The sequence below is a fragment of the Dysidea avara genome, chromosome 3, assembly GCF_963678975.1.
Source record: "Dysidea avara chromosome 3, odDysAvar1.4, whole genome shotgun sequence".
NCBI lineage: Eukaryota > Metazoa > Porifera > Demospongiae > Dictyoceratida > Dysideidae > Dysidea > Dysidea avara.
Genome location: NC_089274.1, coordinates 45,397,740 through 45,418,622, shown reverse-complemented (window position 1 = coordinate 45,418,622; position 20,883 = coordinate 45,397,740). Strand labels below are relative to the sequence as shown.

At 36.3% G+C, this 20,883-nt stretch overlaps 3 protein-coding genes across 3 annotated transcripts; 1 reads left to right on the top strand and 2 right to left on the bottom strand.

Moving 5' to 3' along the window:
* Positions 1-9,718: 9,718 nt before the first annotated feature.
* LOC136248553 (fibrinogen C domain-containing protein 1-like) lies at positions 9,719-10,291 on the top strand. The gene has a single exon (XM_066040322.1). The coding sequence runs from the start codon at positions 9,719-9,721 to the stop codon at positions 10,289-10,291; it is 573 nt and encodes a 190-aa protein (XP_065896394.1).
* Positions 10,292-14,642: 4,351 nt separating this feature from the next.
* On the bottom strand, positions 14,643-15,338 carry LOC136248551 (ficolin-1-like). The gene has a single exon (XM_066040321.1). The coding sequence runs from the start codon at positions 15,336-15,338 to the stop codon at positions 14,643-14,645; it is 696 nt and encodes a 231-aa protein (XP_065896393.1).
* Positions 15,339-18,233: 2,895 nt separating this feature from the next.
* On the bottom strand, positions 18,234-19,955 carry LOC136251300 (putative defense protein 3). The gene is made up of 9 exons (XM_066043744.1): positions 19,938-19,955; positions 19,685-19,889; positions 19,442-19,575; positions 19,299-19,390; positions 19,186-19,248; positions 18,945-19,126; positions 18,755-18,830; positions 18,516-18,690; positions 18,234-18,408 (listed from the first exon to the last, which is right to left on the bottom strand). The coding sequence occupies exons 1-6, from the start codon at positions 19,938-19,940 to the stop codon at positions 19,015-19,017; spliced, it is 609 nt and encodes a 202-aa protein (XP_065899816.1). The 5' UTR covers positions 19,941-19,955; the 3' UTR covers positions 18,234-18,408; positions 18,516-18,690; positions 18,755-18,830; positions 18,945-19,014.
* Between the last annotated feature and the right edge of the window lie 928 nt (positions 19,956-20,883).

Genomic DNA, 20,883 nt, shown 5'->3' with positions numbered 1-20,883 from the left:
ATGCAATAGCTAAACAGAATACATTCACTATTTATTCAACATGGCATGAGGATACTTCCAATCACACACAACTAGAGTTGTGCAGGCAGTACTGGTATTTTCTACTTGTGATTATTGCACTGAGGTGGTCATGTGATAATTGAAAGTATTACCATGTCCACTATAAGATACTATGTATCGTAAATAAGACATTATTGTGGACCTACAGTATTCAACTCTGATATGCAATGGCAACACAAGTTGCTGTCAAACCTTCAGTACTTCTAGGTACAACTCTCTAATGTTTGTGTCAGTCCTGTAGTCACTGCAAAGCACTAATAACACAATTTCTCTCTTATCATTTATGTAGAAAATGCAATAATATTGCACAAACGGTATTGCAGTATTTTCAAAAAAGCTGCAGTACTCAGTATTGCATAATGTTGCATACAGCCGATAATATTGAAATATTGCCCAACCCTATGTGACACAACCACTTGTAGACATAAAAGCATTAAGCCATGCATACACAGTCACAACTTAACCATGAAACTATGCAAGGTTCAAACAAGAAGATGATTTTAGTAAAGGAGCTCACACTATAGTACGTACCATAGAAGAATGATAGAGAAATAGTTTAGCAAAATCTGCCAGCATAATATTATTTGTGTAAAAACAAGCCTCAAAACCAGTTTATGGTTGACTTTGGATTAAAATACAAAAAGAAGTGAAAACCATGCAAAAACAGCCAAGCTAAAAATCCTGGGTGAAAAAGTTGTGAAATCAAATAGGTAGCTAGTGGCCAAGAAATGGCTGTGATGATGTTAACGATAATACATTTTAATAATGCACAGAGCCATTGTTAAATTTATTATCATAACATCACTGCAGCCATTTCATGGCCGCCACTTTTAATATTACAACTTTTTTCACCTGGGATGTTGAAGGCTGTACCATTTTTCTACAGCTTAGCTGTTTTTGCACCTCTTGCATTTTATTTATTTTTTTATTTATTTAAAACTTTATGGTGTAAACACACCAAAGGCCTGAAGGTAACTTGCACCAACAGCCTTGTACATTACCCTATGTTACTTATTTACATATTTATTTACATACATACATACATACGTACAGTTGCTAAGGAGAGTTTAGATTGAAGGTGGGTGGTTGTAACTGATAAATTCTTGAGAAAGAAGTTAAGTAACATGTACAATTGCTCTTATCATCAAAGTTAATAACTTAATGATCATTGGTAGTAATAGGAGTCATTACATATGATTCTGTGCTGCTGGACCTTTCAATTGTGCCAAAGATGACATAAATGTTGACATAAATGTTGTTTCCTCTTAGCTTGACAAAATTCTTGTCAGTGCCATTCTGAGCTAATTGCCACCTTGTTCTCAGATAGACTGCTTCGATTGCTCTTTCTTCTCTGGTCATGACAGGTTTGATTAGAATTGGTCTTGGTACTGAGGATCTTTTAGATAAGACAGATGTTGCATCAAAAGTGTGAAGAAATTTAATTAATATAGGTCTGGGTTTTGGATTGGAGGTATTGTATTTTCCTAGTCGATGGAAATCCCTAATAGATGACTTAGAGAGAGCAGGATCAATATTAGTAAGCACATTTTGCATGGCTTCCATGTCATGTTTTAGTCTAGTGGCTCGTGAACTGTTTGGTTGGGATTCTTTAATTCCATACATGACCCACATTAAACCGTTTATCAGATTTTGCCTTGGGAGGTTTAACAAGACCGGAGAGAGGAGTACGAAGGTGATTATGATTACTTATTGGAGTTTCAGAAGTTGTGATGGAGTGGTTAGCTTCTATTAAATTCGGAGTTTTGGAAGTTGAGTTGGACGTGATAGAGTTGTTGGATTCCAAGCTAGAAATTTTTTCAGTCAAAGACTCAACAAGTTGTTTTAGGATGTTAATTTCATCTCTTTGATGTGTAAAAATGCAGTGACAACAGCGGTAAGGTTCTTTCGATTCATTACTAAGGATATCAAATAAGGTTGAAGATAGTCCACTGCATTTACGGTGCATCCAGGCATTACAACGGCCTTCGCAAAATATAGCCTCCTGTCCATCACTAGTTTCTGACCATTCTAAAATTGGCTCGTCACACACAGCACATATATCCTCTGGTTCAGTTACAGTTTCTTTGTTCTTGTCCTTTTGTTTCTTAGAATTGAGTGGGGTAAAATTAGCATGCCTTTTCCTGTCAACACCTCTCTGCTTACTTGGAGATGCAGCGTTCTTTGTAGACATTTAGTTGCAGTTTGAATTCAGAGAGTCTAAATAGTGCCCACTCGGGTCAGCAGAATCAGCTGAAGTAGGGATGCCACGATAGTCATGACATATGACATGTCGTGACATAAAGCTCCATGATATGATATGACATGGCTTCTTTATGTCATGACATAAAAATCTCCTAATAATGCACACTTTTCCATTCATTTTGATCAAATTTGATGCAACAAATTCGACAAAATTTGACAAAAAAGAATGAGCAATGTTGGTTATTGATGTCATAGTTAATATTGCTGATGTTAAAGTTGATATTTTTGCACATTTGAATCAAAATAGTTATGCAGTTTCATAAGTAACAGCTTCAGTTGTGAAACTTTAATTATGTCGTGACATATGACATGTCGTGACATAAACCTCTATGACATGTGACATAAAAATTTCTATGTCGTGGCATCCCTAAGCTGAAGTATAGGATATATTGTAGAAATATGACTTCCCTCGTCATGAAATGTTAGAAAGCACTGAAGTAAAGTGTCCCTGCTTCTTGCCTTGCCTAGGATCGGTTAGAAAGCATCACAGACAATAATGAAGACAGCCAATCCCACAATCGAATTGCGTTTCCTACTGACTGAAAGCCAACCATAAATTGGCTTTGAGGCTTTTATTTTTACACAAATCATTGTTCTTATCTACACAGGGCCGGTGGAGCGCATGCCTAGCTAAGCTAATATAGCTACACACTAATAAGGTAGCTCCGTATAGTAGTTACGTCGTCATGACATACACTAATTTATATGTTTCTAGACAAACACCAACCATTCCTAGGCTAACCTAAAAGGATGTGCAACCGACTTCACGTTACCACTTGTTTATCCTCTATTATATTCGTGCGTCTAATGATCGAAGCACGTGATGACCAGTGCGGTGGACGTTCTTCCAGCTCTGCTGAAAGGTAGGTTATTATTGTTATTAGGGGTACAGGTAAGAAGGCAAAGCCTGTAAAAACCTGATCAATTGTATAAACGAAATTAGACTAGGGAAGTTACAAAAGTCAGTGTATGTATGAAGAAATATCTTAAAATCTTGTAAAGTGCTAAAATTGCTTCAGAATGTGGTTTACAAACACTAAAAATTCGAAATTTTCCTGGGGGGGGGGGCGGCATGGCCCCAGATCCCCCTAGAGGGGCATGCTTTGCATGCCAGAGTGCTTCGCGGCACAATCACTCGTGCTTCGCACACTGATCATAATCCCTGAATCAAAACCTGGCTTGTTGCCTGACCAGCCGCTAAGAGCTTCCACCGGCCCTGCTACAGATAGTACTGCTCAGCACAGATAAGTATTTGATGGTGTCTAATAGAAATTACTGACAGTAGGGTAGCTGCCATGTATGTGAACAGGTGACAATGGAGGTGGAGATTGCTTTCACTCTGTAAGAATACAATGATATAATTGCATATCATACAGTTAGTTTTGTCACACCTTAACAATAACAACAGCACATGCATTTATGTGCAGTGTTTTGATAATACTGAAACTTTCAAGAGTCTATTTACATGTATTTAATTTGGCTCACTTTATCACAAATATATGCAATCAACCTCCGTCAACTGATGGGTGGTTGTTTTGGTAGATGTAAAGGGTCCCAGAGTTTTTTGTATTAACCTTCAACTTGATTGTATCATTCTTTACTATTATGGATGCAGTAAATCTAAAGGCTTTGCAGAGACCTACAACCAAACATTTTAAAGTAAACCCCAAGATTTCCACTTTACAAACCCTACAAAATCAGGTGTACAGGACCCTGTACTATCATGTGTCTGGGAGTGAAGTTAGGAGTTCTAACTATAGGCATAACCTCTTCAGGATCCAAAAAGAAAATTAAATTAATAGTTAATATTATGGGTGGGTTGGGATGGCAAGAGTCAACAAGTCAAGTGTGGTGGCCAAGCAACGCTCACAACTACGCACCCAAAACCGGATTAACCAGCTACACGGGCACACTATTCTTCATGGTTGCGAGCACCATACCATTGCTCTGAATACCCCGCACAACTATCAGGCAAGTCATTCACCAATTAACTCAGTTATATAAACTTAAATAAGGTGCCTGTGAGAAGGTTAAGCTAGTTAATATTGGCAGAATTTTTCTATTTTAAATGTAGCCAGCCAGACATTGGTGACTTGAACCTCAGCCAATATACAGTATACTCATCATTTAACAATTAAATAATGTTTCAGCAAGTCATTCAAGTTGAATAACCTAGAACAGTTCTATAAAGCACATAGCTACTATCCAGTGATACTAAATTGATGGGGTACCAATGGGGGTTCAATTAACATGTGTCATTGGTTGCATTGAATGTCATATGTCAGTGTATATGTGGAGTCACCACCTTCAATGTCTTTATTCTCCTATAAACATATATAAGAGAACTAATCCACTCATAACTCCTCCATACTCCAATAGCTTGACTGACTGACAGTGGCCATCAATGCGAACTTCACAATAAATGACTTTTGATATATACATGTTGGAACAAGCACTAATAGCTAGAACTATACAAATGACTAAAATCTCATTTCTAAACACACTATTATTTTACAACACATAATGAACATTGAACATTTTGAATATTGCTGAGGTGGCAGTTGCACAAGAGAGATATTTGGTTATGACACATCAGTGAAAGGAACTTGTATTGATATCCATTCCATATTATGGCCCTGCTTTTAATCATTCTTATGAAAAGGAATTAAAAATAACAATGATAATACCCTTGCTCTGACACAGTCTAACAGCTTACCATGATGTACCTAACTGAGGTGATAATTGCATGCTTTCATGCAATGCCGGTACATTTAGGAGCTAACAACTAAGGCAGTTCCTGCTAAAACCATACTTATATTCCAACCACATATTGAGTGACTACAATCCTGATATATAAGTTTCACCAATGGCCAGTGTATGTTACATAATTATACAGACCATTGGGAAAACTTATGCATCAGCATTTTAGTCACTCTTTAATTTGTGGTACTCCCATTCACCACTGAAGTGTTCAGTGGATAACTGGACATGCTCAAAGAATTAACCTGTGGTACACTTGCAAATCCAGAACATACAGATGGAAAGGAAATGTTGAGGTCGAGGATAATTATTGTTTACATAATAAATAACATACATAACTACAAATTCATTTTACCTTACTAATCTACTAATTTATACACCTATCATATCACATTATACAGTAGTCAACATTCATGTATATCCAGTTCATCATGTGGTTCAATGGCTAATACACATGTGACCAGTGTGAAATATTCTACATTGCACTCTCCCATGGTTATTATTATATATGAAGCACATGAAGAAAGATTGACGAAGCACCATTTGAAGGTTTACAATAAAATTTAGGACGATGCAAAAGCTATCAAAATGCCTTATTGAATTTTGCTGGTGATTTAATGTTCTAGCAGAGAGAAGCCAATAGAAACAAGCCAACACTGAGATGGTTATGGAGATAGAAAGGAAGTGGCCACAGGATGAAGACAGTTACAAATATACAATTTGGGAAAGCAGTTTTATTTACTATGGAATTGTTGAGTGAATGCACTGATCCAGCAACAAGAAAATTGTTAATGGAGAACATGTGATCTGGTCATTACTAGCTTCTTATGTGGAATCTGATGGCAACCAAATTGCCACTGGCACCACAAACACCACCATAGCCTCAACACATTATGCCAAACAAACCTTACATGCACCAGTTCATAAGATAACAAATGTTTACCATCATACCCTCAGTTAACTAAACTGATACATGTACATATATAGAACTGGTGTTTGGTATATACTAAGGCTGCAGTGACATGTGACACATGCAACTAGTTGAGCAAGGGAGTTCAGCTAAATTATGCAAGTCACCTTGTAGAGAGTTCAGCTACAAAGAAAAGTCACCCTATGCAGAGCTCAGCTACATTACAAGTCATGCTTTACAGAGTGCTAGCTCAACTATAAACATATCATACTGGAGAAAGTTCAGCTACTTAATACTGTAAGTTAACTGCAGTGTCATTCTACTGGATTTACAAATGGTATAAATAGCTTGAGTGGTTAGGAGTTAGTCACTCAATATTAGTGTTATCAGCTAGCTATAGGCTTCTTGTACATGATCTATCATCACATTTTCTGATAACAGCTAGTAAAAGTTAGAAATTGTATCATCAATTTTAAGGTCACTGTATTTAACTGATTGCTAATTAAGATATGCAAAAACAGCTCAGCTGTAAAAGGGACGTATCCCCAAAGGTAAAAGTAACTGGAAATAAAAATATCTGCACAGTGCAGCCAAGAGTGAACAATTTGCAATAATTCCACCTTTAGCCTTTATCATTGATTTTCTTCTACATTTAATCAAATATATTGTGAAACACTATATGGGGTAAAACTGGTGAGCTTATTAGCTAATTAAGTAATATATTATCAATAATGGTATAGTACACATATCTTGTTTCCTGTATATGCACTGATGTGCACACTCAACACACTATAGCTATGCATTAAAATACACACCACATACCACAGTGAAGTACACAAATACACAAACAAACAACATGTAAACATATACGTAAACACATAGTAAACACATACAGATACACACAAACACACATAAACATAAACACACAAAATATACAAACAAAAGCACAAACACAAACAGATAATTAGACGTGTGAACACATGCATGCAAATATGCGCACATGCATGGACATACGCACACACACACGCACGCACACACACACACACACATGCAAGCAAAGCAAAGATTTTGGCTGTTCACTACCATATCCTGGTCACCTTTTTAAACACTGGGACACATGTACAGGTACAAGGAGTCATTGCAGATCCTCAGGGCCAGTTCCCTGTTGTGAGGCTGGTATACACATGCATGTACACCACAAGAATTGCAGACATACATAAAGACAATCACAAAACATGCAATTCTACGCATGCACAAACCTAAATCTTGCTCCACAAAATTGTTCACTTGCTGATGACTGATCAGACTATCATAAATACCAGTACTTCGATCCACTAAAGTGTCTACTAAGCATGCACTGATGGGGTGGGTGTAACAATAGCATGGTCGGCCACATATCCTTTAGTACAGGATGTAATAAATGTATCAAGGATATGAGTGTGCAGTGTAAAAATTATAGCTCAATAGCAACAATTATGATTTAAGGAAGTGTAAGTTATTTAGCCACACAAATGCATGTAATGTGTGGTCTAGAACATTAATTGCTTAGATTCTAAAAAAATAAATTAATGATGTATATAGCTTCTATATCACAATATAGACTGCTAAAAGTATAAAAGAGATCACATTGTGAGGTGATCACTAGTTCATCAGTATAGCTTTACAATGACTACTACTACTGTTACTACAATAATACTACTACTGGCTATTGGGATAGTACCACTCTCCAGTGGTTGACAGACCAATAGTACTCATCTCATTAACAACTGTTGTGATCTAGGATATGGTCATTTCACCTTCTCCAGGAAGACTAGACAATCAGGAATTTATGTCATTCCCAATGTCTGCAGGGATGATCATTTGGAGGCCGAGGCTTATTGTGACACTATCAATGGAGGAGGAGGATGGTTAGTGGTACAGAGGAGACAAGATGGATCTGTTGACTTTAACAGGAATTGGATCGAGTATGAAGAAGGATTTGGTAATTTGACTAGAGAATTTTGGTATGGACTGAGAGCCCTCCATTGTCTCACTGGTCAAGGTGGTTGAGAAATGAGAATGAATATAAGTACAATGATGGGAGGAGTATATATACTCCAATTTGAACAATTCAAAGTTGCATCAGCTGCAGAAAATTACAACCCCACTATTGGAGGTGGATACCAAGGGACTACCGGTGGGTACCCAGGAAACAGTCTCAGCTCAATAGCTGCAACACACAATGGGATGCTCTTCAGCACTAAAGATAATGATAATGATCAGTGGACTGGAGGGAATTACGCAGTAGACATTACTCAAACAATAGGAGGAGGATTGTGGTTTAACAACTGCTGGAGTATAAACCCTAATCATCTCTACAGTGACTTGAGAGGGATCATACGAGGCAGTCATTTTGTTGAGATGAAAATCAGATCAGTCCATTGTAACATTTAATAAATATTTGGTGCTACTGTATTGTAACATGTGTACTCTATTGTTTACAGTGCAACCATTGTTTAACGTTCATAATTCATATTAAATTTAATATACTTTATCGAAGGTGATTTTGGCACCTATAAATGTGTGTGATTAAATTTTATCTACAGCTACCCAACACTGCAATGATATGGCTATCTCACAAGAGTGAATTAATTACTTTGGTATAAATATATATTTTTGGCAATGTCACTTTAATCTCTGATATCTTACTTAGTTACGAATGAGGACTCTCTGTATACAGAAATTCTCTTAAACATATATTCATTAGCATATATCTATTACATTATTTAGAAATTATGAGACATTTACTGTTGTTCTAACTATCCTCTTTGGTGAATGTGTTAGTTCACTGGTGATCACTTCTTTTTGTAATATGTATCACTGTCACTTGTCATTAAAATGTACATGTAGAGTTTGTATACTTTCCAAATGTAACATTTGGTTATTTATGGCAGGCAGAAATAGTGATCTGCTGAGCTCAATCAAAATAGGCCATGTTTTATGCATTCATAAATTCTTCACGCATGATTGGAAACTTTCTGCAACCTTTACAATCGTTAGTTTCTGAAAAGATCATTATTTGCTTTGCATTAACTAATACGAATTGGTAAAGATTGTCATGAATGATTTCATGCATAACCCAATAGAGTTTTTGGTGCATGTATGCACAACAATCATTTTGAATAGCTTTTTCATGAGCATGTATAGTAATAGAGTTCTACACAAGTTTCTATATGCGATGTGATGAAAACTTATCAATGAACAAAACTTGGTAAAACAATCAGCCAGCATGGTGAACATTACAGACTTTTATGGTAAATTCCAGTGACCTCCACCATTAGATCAGCCACAGTCACTGGTGTGTGGCATAACAAGTAATGATGTTAATCTGGAAATTGGTATAGCACAAAACATATTATTTCAAAGTGCCATATTTAGTTATATGAATTAATTGACTCTACAATACCATGTATAGTTGTAGTTAAATGATTACCCAAAAACTATGCACACAATTACTATAATAACCACAAACTGTTAGTATTAAAAAAATCACATTGTGAGGTGATCACTAGTTCATCAGTAGCTCTACAATGACTACTACTACTATTATTACTACAATAATACTACTACTGGCTATTGGGATAGTAACAGTTCTAGCTGGATTCCCTAAAGCAAATGCTCCTATTGAAAGTTGCTGTTGTTTTGGCTTCAACACTTTAACAAGAGGAAATCAGGAGTGTATACACCATGGTAAATTTCTGTGGAGTGAAATGTTATGATGCAGAAGTGTATTGTGACACTGGCAATGGAGGAGGAGGATGGTTAGTGGTACAGACGAGACAAGATGGATCTGTTGACTTTAACAGGACCTGGGGTGAGTATGAAGATGGATTTGGTGCTTTGACTGGAGAATTTTGGTATGGATTGAGAGCCCTCCATTGTCTCACTGGTCATGATGGTTGGGAAATGAGAATGGATATTACATACAGAGATGGTTCCAGAACCACCCTCCATTATGAACAATTTAAGGTTGGGTCAGCCAAAGACAAATACAACCCAACTGTTAGTGGATTCCAGGGGACCACACCTGATCTAATGGCACGTCACAATGGTATGAATTTTACCATAAAAGACAGTGACAACAATCAATGGGATCGGAACTGTGTACTATTGTATGCTCCTGCTAAAGCAGCTGGAGGATGGTGGTACAATGATTGCTGGAATATTAATCCAAATAACTTTTATACTAGCTTGAATAAAATTCTACACAACAGTCATCTTATTGAGATAAAGATCAGGCCACTCAATTGCAACATGTAATACACAACACATACCATCAGTTAGTGGAGTGTATAACTCCTACAGCTATTGTATACATGCTCTCTTGCATCTTCACATTATATTGAAGTATCTAAAAGTAAAACACTTATTAAACTAGACCTACCAGCATTCTAGCTCTGTTATTATATGTACTGTGTGGCTAAACATTTTCTGGACAACATGGTGGAAATGTATTAGTCAATCCCACCAAGAATACGTAATATGAGTATTCTTGGTGCCACTTTCAGGGGCATACGGAAGGTCAAAGGAGGTTTCAGGAAATAACCTTTGAAATTTGGATTCCAAGTTAACCAATTGCAGGCACACCATTTAGTTTACAAATATGGATGGCAACTTGCAGTACAGCATAACAATTTATAATTAATCCTCAGAAAAGGATCTAGAGAAGAAATACGAGCTCTCAGTTTTAGAAGATACTTATTGAGAGATCAAGATGGCTGCTTTAATAGAGCAGTCAAACATACTGTAATACGTAGAACATACACAACATCCATGGAGATTTTAAAGTGAAAGGATTTTGAAATTGTGTAGAGCTTTGAATTTCATGGTTTTCTATTTCAATTGGGGAAAATACTTACAGAGCAGTAACATTGCAAATGTATATAGGCCACGTGGAAATGTGATCTGCAGTTTTCGGCAATGCAGGATATATAGGCCTCTGTTATATTTATTATTATATTTATTACTATGCAAAACCTCACATGGAGTATAAAAGCACAGATAAACAATTACAATTATCAACAAAAATTATCCCAACAGTTAGTCTAGTCCTGTTAGTTTAGTCTTAAACTGATTTAAAGATGTCATTATTCAATACTGCTAATTGTAGTTAGAAATATGTTTGTTAATGCATGTTTGTCTACCCCTAATTGAGGGGTTATGCACTTATAACATAACTCAATTTTATTATCATGCTATAATGTACTACACTGTAGGTAAAATCTGTTAAATTTTGAACCGTTTAAATATTTGAAATTTCTCAGCAGCTGAGCCATTTTTGGAAACCCCTTTGGCTATGCCTTTATGACCACCATTGGTCTATATACACTGTATACAATTTACTGAAATACACAAGATCACTACTACAATAATACTTTGTTATTGTTATTAAAGCTTTGCAGTGACAGTGACCAACACTGAAGGTCTGACAGCAACATATGCTGCAGCCTTTGGATTACCTAACCTAACAAACTAGAACTGGAAACCTAAGAACACTCAGGTTACTGTACATAATTGTATTAATGCACAAAGCCTGCATGTGTGGAATTGTTACAGAAAAAAAATTTGATGTCCTCTAATATTATTAATATATCTTTACTTAAACATCTATAACTACTTAACTTTTCTTGTATTAACCATTGAAGTCTGTCACAAATGACTCTATGACCAGTAGAGCTCAGTACATTCTTTCTCTGAAAATGTACAGTGCTGGTGGCAATACCGAGCTCTCCTTTTAAATATTTGTAGCATTTCAAGATTAGTTACTGAATAGTTCTGCTGGTAGCTAAATGATAGTGAAGTTGTTACTGTAATACTTTGTACTATTGAAGGTCACTGTGGTACTCAGTCTCTTTGCACTGTGCATGTTCTGTTGGTTTAAACGCTCTGTCAGTTTAAGTTGTTTACATGGCTGGGTTAGTGGTACCAAGATGCAACCATTGATGTTCTTGATTTGCTTATCAAGGCCAGTATCCTATTTATTCACCTAATCTCAAAGACAGGGTTTCACCATATCAATGGATCAGCCTGTTCATGGGTGCTTCCCCAAGATACAAACTTGGAATACACAGAAAAATAATAGTACAATAAATTGTATTGATAACACAAGTACAGAGCCAAGACATAATTAAACAAAGCAAAAAAAATAACTAAAGAGGTTTTGCAAAGGGCTTCTACCTCAGTGAGAGCCAATATAGTGTGGTATATTATACCGGAGTGTTTACAAAAACAAGTATCATGAACCACAATAGTGGTTCATAATAGAGATCATCTATGTTTTTGTCAAATCCTAATAGAACACACACCTAAACACCACCTTAGGAACTACCCCAACCACAAAAGAAGCCTTAGAAATTAATTTGGAAGAAGCATAGGTACACTAGAAATTATGAAGTCAAAAGGAACCAATTAAAATATTTTTTAAAACAACTGAAATATATCTTTTATTTTTTCCACAGGGCTAGAGCAAAATGTGAGTACTTTTTGGGGATAAAAACTATATAACTTTCCTTCCTATGTCTTTCTTCATGTCTATGACCTATTTTTAAATGCATATTACAATGATAACACCTATTCTCAAGCAAATTTACTTCTTTTAGGTTCACTTTGCCAATGATCTTCTGACTTAGTCTTGGCAAGGGTGACCAATGTGTTAATTGTGTTAATAAGTATCCAATCTATTCGTGTTAACACATTCATTTGGAAACTCTATATCATTACCTATATTTAACCACAGTATTCATACCAGAGCAACAATGTTGTTGTGTACCACTGTGTACTTGACTTACTGTGATCACATAGCTGCACAAGTGTGTATGCCTATATGATTAATCAGAAGCCATACTATTGCTGACTACAGCATGCTATACACTGCCTATAGTTGGATATGTCAAAGCTGTATAGTACAAAGTACATACAATAGTAAGGAAACAATACACTGGTGTTTGCTAACTCTGATAATGTTAACTGACTATATACTTAACAGCTACTGTACATGATGATTCATTTTGATATACATGTTTAGTATTGTGTAATACCAAGCACTACCAGCACCACCAGCATATCTTATTATCACTTTAGCTATCCATAAATGGATTTATAAAAAGTAAATAAACTAGTGTAAAAATAATTTTAAAAATTAAAACATGGGAATAGAGATTGCTGAAAAAAGTAAAGAAATAAGAGTCAAACAAGCCAGCATGTTAAACACACAGAGATCTCTATTTGGACTCAAATAAACATTTATATAGAAACATTCTCAGTACTTATCTGCCCCTGATTTATGGAGAAACTACTGTTATTTCCTTAGTTTCTATTGAGTCCAAACATGCTGACTTGTTTGACCCTTGTTTCTTTACTTTTTTTATTGATCTCTATTCTCATGTTTTAATTTTCTGAAATTGTTCTTACACTGGTTGATATATATGCATCCTCAAGCATATGGCCTTAAATTTTGTGAGTTACAGTCTAAGACTTATATTTGGAGAGTTCATTTATTGTGTCTCAAACTGCATTGTCAGATTGTTAATTTTGTAAATAGCTATATGGATGACATTAGCCACATCACATGTAACCCAATAGAGTGCTCAGCTATGTACAAGTCACCCTATAGAGTAACAAGTCACACAGTAGAGAGTTCAGCTACACTACAAGTCTCTCTGGCTATAAAAAACTAGTACTGACAGTTATGACCATATGTAAAATGGACTAGAAAACAGTCATGTGAGCAAACTGAATAAAGTTCAGTGAGCTACAAATAATGCATAAAAGCATGAAAATATACTAAATACATTGCCTTTAACCATGATCCTGACATGTGTTTAAATTAGTAATACTATATCAGTATCAGCACCAATTTTATGAGCTTGATTATGAGGTGTATATCACTGATATTTCATTTATGCAATATGAATACTATTATCATAAAGTTGTTAAAGTGACTTCATAGTGTAGTAGTAAACTTAAAAGTTAGTATGTGTGGATGGGTGGCTGGGTAAACTGTTGTGTTTGGCTTGGTGTGCATAGGTTCAAACCCTAACCTTGTCAGTTCTTTTCACTACAGTTTTTTTGCACATCACCTTTTTGTGTACTGTTAATTGCACTGACAAAATCAGACCATATTTTATCAAAATGCTTCAAACAGCACACACCATACCTGAGTGGTATAAAGGTAACCTAGTTCAGGTTCACTGGGTGACAATAGCATGCAGTGTTTTGCATAGTCCCCAGAGACTTTGCCTTTTCTTTTGGATGTGTGTTGTGCGTATGGTGTAGTAGCTATATCTGCTTCTATGTCTGTGTGTGCATGAATATGCAGTGCTATACTATAAGCAGTTACATATGAGCACACATCTTCATATACTTTAATTTCCATTCCACAATTGCAAGTCAATATAATTTGAAATTGTTTATCTTTCTATGTGCATCATAAAATAATGTATATTGTAGGGTAACATAGTATAGTACTTGTTAGTGTGTGTATACAAAGTGTACAGTGATAATAGTAACTGATCCACACTACACACTCCAGTATAGCTACTGGTGTATAACTAACTGATAGTACATTGTGTGAGTGTTGTGTATTAAATGTTACAATTGAGTGGCCTGATCTTCATCTCAGAGAACGTGATGGCATACCACTGGTTGCTGAGATAAACCCCCTGTTCATGAGTATAATAAGTGTTGGGATTAACTCGATGACATAAATTATACTACCATCCTCCACATGGTGGGCTGGGCCATATTGATGTATTGCACAATTTCTATCCCATTGATCACTGTTGCTGTCTTTAGTGGTGAAGTACATTTTGTTGCTGTGTGCCATTGGATCAGTAGTGGTCCCCTGAAATCCTCCAACAGTTAGTTTGTACTTGTCTTTAGCTGATGCAACTTTAAATTGTTCATAATGGAGGATGACCTTATTACCATCAGTTAATGTGAGGTCCATTCTCATTTCCCAGCCATCTTTACCAGTAAGGCAGTGGAGGGGTCTCAGTCCATACCAAAATTCTCCAGTCAACTTGCCAAATCCATCTTCATACCCAACCCAGGTTCTGTTAAAGTCAACAGATCCATCTTGTCTCCTCTGTACCACTAACCATCCTCCTCCTCCATTGATAGTGTCACAATAAGCCTCAGCTTCACATTGATCATCCACACCACAGAGTTTAGGAATGACATAAATTCCTGATTTTCTAGTTGTCCTGGAGAAGGTGAAGCAACCTAATTGTAGATCACAACAGCTGTTGATGACATGAGTACTATTGGTCTGTTGACCATTGGAGAGTGGTAGTATCCCAATAGCCATTAGTAGTATTATTGTAGTAATAGTAGTCATTGTAGAGCTACTGATGAACTAGTGATCACCTCAAAATGTGATCTCTTTTATACTAACAGTGACAGTGTGTATAGTATGTTCACGTTGAGCTGAATCCTCAAAAACATTTAATAACTCATCAATGTAATTACACACAATCTTGAAATTTGGCTCATTTGTAGTACTGCTTGACGCGCTAAAAATATTGCAAAATCTTTTTGTTCAAATGTTTGACATAATATTTATGGCCAATCAAAGTTTCACAATACATTTCCTATGGGGAAGCCATATAAATACACCGTCCATCACAGTCCTTTCCCGAGCTTGTAATGGAGCCAAACTGTACGTGTCTGTTGTTGACACCTTTGCTGTTACCAATAATCATCTGATAGGGTGAAATGTTAACTCTGCTGAGAAAAAATCCACTTCAAATTTTTTGCTGTTTTTCAGGATTCAGCTCAATGTGAACATACTGTAGTACGTATGTATAGCTTAATATGGTAATGTGATACTTTCTTGTACATATGGTCAGTATATATATATATATGTAATAGTAATCTAATCCAAAACAGCCAAGCTGTAAAAAAACAGTGCGGCCCTGAGAAATGCTATGGTGAAAAAAGATGTGAAATCCAAGGTGGCGGCCAAGAAATGGCTGTGATGGTAGGTTAATGGTAAAAATTTTAATAACGACAATTCAGGTGAATTTTGTTACAGAGATAATCCCATATTTGTGGCTAATATATACGCATCAGTAGCTACCTTTGCCATGTCTAAAGTAAAATGTGGTATACTTCAGTTTACACAGAAGTGTTTGCAACACTTAATTTAAAACAACACATTCTCCTAGCTACATGTATATAACTTGATCCATTGAGTCTGACAATTTCACTTTGAAGTCATTGTAGGTTTAACATGCTGAGTCTTGTTTCTATATTTGTTTATTTCAGCAATATTTTTGTAAAATTTATTTTTATGGAAGATGAGTTTGTTCTTTTTATAAATCCAATTATGGATAAGGTGGAGCTTGATACCACACAGTAACTAAACATGTAACTATACATCAAGTCAATCAAGGCTTCGATCATTAGACATCAAGGCTTCATTCTGTTCTGGTAAGTAAGTGATCACGATAAGTCAAGCAGTAGCATATAGTTTCCAAATGAACATGTAAGATGGAATATCATTGACATTTTATGACTTTTCTTGCATATAGTTATAGTTTTGTATTAGTTGTCTCTCAATTTGGAGTTTGTAAATGTTCTTTGTCGATTTGGAGTTTGTACATGTTGTCTGTCAATTTGGAGTTTTGTAAATGTTCTTTGTTGATTTGAAGTTTTGTACATGTTGTCTCAATTTGGAGTTTTGTACATGTTGTCTGTCAATTTATTCAACCTGAGAAGGATAAATTTTCCAACTTTTCTGCAGAGATATTCCTAGATTCCTTACAATTTTTTCCAGCATTTAGACAAATGAGTCAACAAATTGAAAATACACACCACCTTTTCCTGGCAGCACAACTATGGTTAATCCTGCTTCTTCATCAGTTTAAATCACTGGATACTTATAGAATGTGGATAAAAGCTTTTGATATAATTAACCTTAAAATATATCCCAGCAGGTGATCACAGGCACACATAGCTTATTTTAGTAGCTGCAGGTATTTGACAATGAAGATCAACTTTTTATACGTCGACAGAGTAGTCAGCTACGCTAATAATCTTGCACTATATTAGTAACAGAGTAGCATCACTCCAACATTATATGAATGGATAGCTAATTTCAATTACTGTGCAGTAGTCAGAAGTGTAGACTCTAGTCTTGGTTATTATTAGTAGTAGATGCAAGCCTGACAAGACTTGCAAACTTTTAATTGAGCTTTTAATTGTTATGCGGACAGTGAAAGCATTACCACATTAAATAATTATTATTGTCAGCTACTAAAATTTAGTTCCACTGGAGTGTTGCATATTATGTGAAGTTATGTTTTTAGATGTATTAGTCCAAGGATGGTGGTCGTATTTCAGCATGCATGTTTAGTTGCTATAAATCAGCTGCATGCTACTAGCCCAAACCAAAGGTACAGCAAAAGTTAAGGTGTTAATATAATATATGTACTACTGCTAGGTGGTAAGGCTTAACCCTGCCTTCAAATTAGCTGCCTCTGCCCACATAATGCAGTTATTTACATAGTAAGTAGAGGGTGTCCTGAATAGAGGAACTGTACTATAAGTTGGTATTGGTATGGTTTCTAGACCTACAGCATTTTATGAATGCTCGGTAGTCTGTGATTGTGCAACATTCAATATTATATTCTGGAAGATCTCCACTTAATAACAAGGTTGTCAATGTTTAGTACTATAGTTTTCCTGTGAGTTGGACGGTTTCTAGGCTTGGTTGTTGTATATGCTACATTAGTACCATCATGTTGATACTATTTAGACAACTCATTATAGAAATGTAAGTTTACAAACTCTTATTGTAGTATATAAGATAACTAATATTATAGCTAAGTTAGGATGGTAGTGACAAGACTAGTAAAGAAGTAACCCTCATGTATGCTGAATCTCCTAATTCTCCTCTACAATGCATGAACACTTTGTACTAAGTACGTACTTGTTTGTACTTACTGTGTTAGTACAGTCCTCTTGCTCATACTGCTTACATTTACAGCTACATAATTCAGCATAGGTCATGCATTGTTTGCATGTGGTTGGGATTGTCTAGCTTATTACTCAGTAACGGTCTGGTAGCAATTCTATAAAAATATTTATACTGAACAGCTGACTAGGAAACATACATAAGCTGTGATGTATGTGTACTTGCATCATCCGACTGTGCATTAGTGGGTTACTGGAAACCATGATGTATATATGTACTTGTGGCTTGAGCTACAACTACAATAACAATAACTAAATACGTGACTACACAACTTGTAATGCTTATTTAGAAACAGTTTCACACAATCCATCATACTGACAGTCCTGGCACTCTTAAAATTCTAGTGACATCTGAAACGAGTAGTGCACTTGAACACTCTCTTGTATGAGTATTGGTGCCTCTGTAAACAACAGATTTACTTGGATATTGGTTGTGTATAGTTTAAGAAAAAGTATTTATCTCGTATTAGCTAAGGGTCAACTGATATACCACAATCAAAAGACTCACGGAGTATCCAGAATACTTGTAACGACACTGATAGTACTTGTACCAGCACTGCCTGTCTGACCTCTTGCCACATGGCTCACAACGAGGTCTTGTTGGTTGCTTTACTCGCACTCTTTCATAGTAGCACTTTAAGCAGTTTGATATCTGGCATCTGTTTCCACAAGAATCCTTGACACTATGTACAAGGAAAGATAATTCCATCTCTGACTTGTAGATAAGTATAATCTCATATCACTTACACATAACATCTTTGGAACCTATATCCATATGAACCACTGCGACGCCTACAAAGCTTTTCAGTACATTCTGGCAGACCTAATGTTAAAAGACTAATGTAATAAGCTGCATATAAATATCAGTTTAGTGTAGATGGTGAAGAACATTTATTCTGTGGTCTCTTGCCATAAAATTATATAGATATGTACGCACCAGTTATGTCTCCACAGTTTGGTGGTTGAGTTGGACCAGGATCAGTTGGTGGCTCTGTAGTAGGGTCAGTTTATGGCTCTGTAGTAGGGTCAGTTGGTGGCTCTGTAGTAGGGTCAGTTGGTGGCTCTGTTGTAGGGTCAGTTGGTGGCTCTGTAGTTGGTTCAGTAGTAGGTGGTGCAGCTGTGTATACATTAAACTACATAATGATCCCTACATAGCTACAGCACTGATCTCAGTATCTTCTTGTATTGCAGATGTCTCCATATTAGCCCAGAATAGAACAAACATATCCACAAATGCAAATCTAAATAGAGTGCTGATACACTTTACTGACATGTTATCTGCTCTATGTACCTGAAGATAACAGCACCATTGCCAGCAGCTGGGGCAGTCCACATAACTGTGACTGAAGTCTTCTCATTGTTGTTCACATGGGTAACAGCTGTCTATAGATACAGTTATTAGAGTAACTGGTATATCTTTCAGACATGACTTACATCTCCATCACATTGTGGTTGTGAGACACCAGCTGAGCCAGTGAACTGGCCAGTTGGTGATCCATCAGCTGCTACTCTTCCTTGTATCAAAAACCCTCTGAAAATAGGATTGTCTGCACCTCCTGAAAGTGTTACTATGCAAAAGTAGATAAGAGGCAGTATGATACTATTTGTAAATAACTACATATAGCTAACACTGACAAATAACACAACAAGTAGAAACATTATTTGTAGATGTCTTACTTTGGTAAGTATCTCCAGGAACATATTCATCTCCAGTGAAATCACTGAGATCTACACTGTATGGTAATGGATCAGTAGATGGAGAAATTCCAGCATGCATTGGAGCAATCTGAGCACAGGCTTCAGGTGGTGCTCCTTCTGGTCGACCATGGGCAGTTGTTGCTAGCAATAAACTGACAACAAGGCATTGTACCAAGTACTTAGCCTACAAAAAGTATTGAGAGCTCACATTTACAACTACAGAGACACTTACCATTGTAGATTATAAGTGACAACTGGATGCTATGCTATAATAAGAACTGGTTTTATATGGCAGCGTAGTGTTTCATATAATAAGCTACTTGTATGTAGCGTACACATAACACAAGGGTGTTGTCTGTACAATTGACATGGAGTGGAAATACCTGGTCTACCCTCAAGTCATAACCTAAGCAGTACACAGTGGTAAGATGCACATAGCTAATGCATAGATTGAGTAAGGTTTGGATTACCGGCTTTCTTTCTTCCAAGCTATTTACACCAAATTCATTTATAAGCTGTTGGTTCAGTTAAGTTAAATGCTTTGCTTTCTATGCATGCATGGCTGTTAATGTATAAATCTGATACGTAGTAAAATACATGTAGCTATACTCACTTACACAAGCAAAATTTTTGTTATATACCTGTGATCATGTGATACCCTTCATTTTTTATGACTTAGTGTCTTAGACACCACTTAATACTGATTAACATGACTGCTATTATGTATATTAGTATAGTGCCATATAACCAGTTATCAAGACACACGATAGTGTGTCGTGCGGCCCAAGAAGCCGGCGCGCCACACCGTGAGTATATTAACAGGAAGAAAGAAAACGCAATTTTCACACCTATGTAGCTCTGTGATCCCTTATCCAATTGGAACCAAATTTGCTGGAGATGTGCCGCCCAGTTAGGGTAGTCTACATACCAAATTTAAAGAAAATCGCTCCAGCCATTTCCGAGATACGAGCGAACAAAATTTCGTTTTAATTTCTTCGTTTTCTTCTTCTTCTTCTTCATCTTCTTCATTTCGCACACTTCGCAAAATTCGCCATAAAACACGAATGCGTGCTCGGATTTGGCTGAAATTTGGCACACTTAAAGGGCTCATTAAGGCGGATCTCCGTACCAACTTTGGTAGGAATCCGATGAACATTCACGGAGTTATGACCGATTAT

What these genes read in the sequence shown, in the direction of transcription:
- LOC136248553 (XM_066040322.1), top strand. Translation starts at nt 9,719, where the DNA reads ATGGTAAATTTCTGTGGAGTGAAATGTTATGATGCAGAAGTGTATTGT.
- LOC136248551 (XM_066040321.1), bottom strand. Translation starts at nt 15,338, where the DNA reads ATGGCTATTGGGATACTACCACTCTCCAATGGTCAACAGACCAATAGT.
- LOC136251300 (XM_066043744.1), bottom strand. An exon ending in AACCACAATGTGATGGAGAT is followed by an intron (nt 19,391 to 19,441) that starts GTAAGTCATGTC and finishes CTGTATCTATAG; the next exon opens with ACAGCTGTTACCCATGTGAA. An exon ending in AATGGTGCTGTTATCTTCAG is followed by an intron (nt 19,249 to 19,298) that starts GTACATAGAGCA and finishes CACTCTATTTAG; the next exon opens with ATTTGCATTTGTGGATATGT.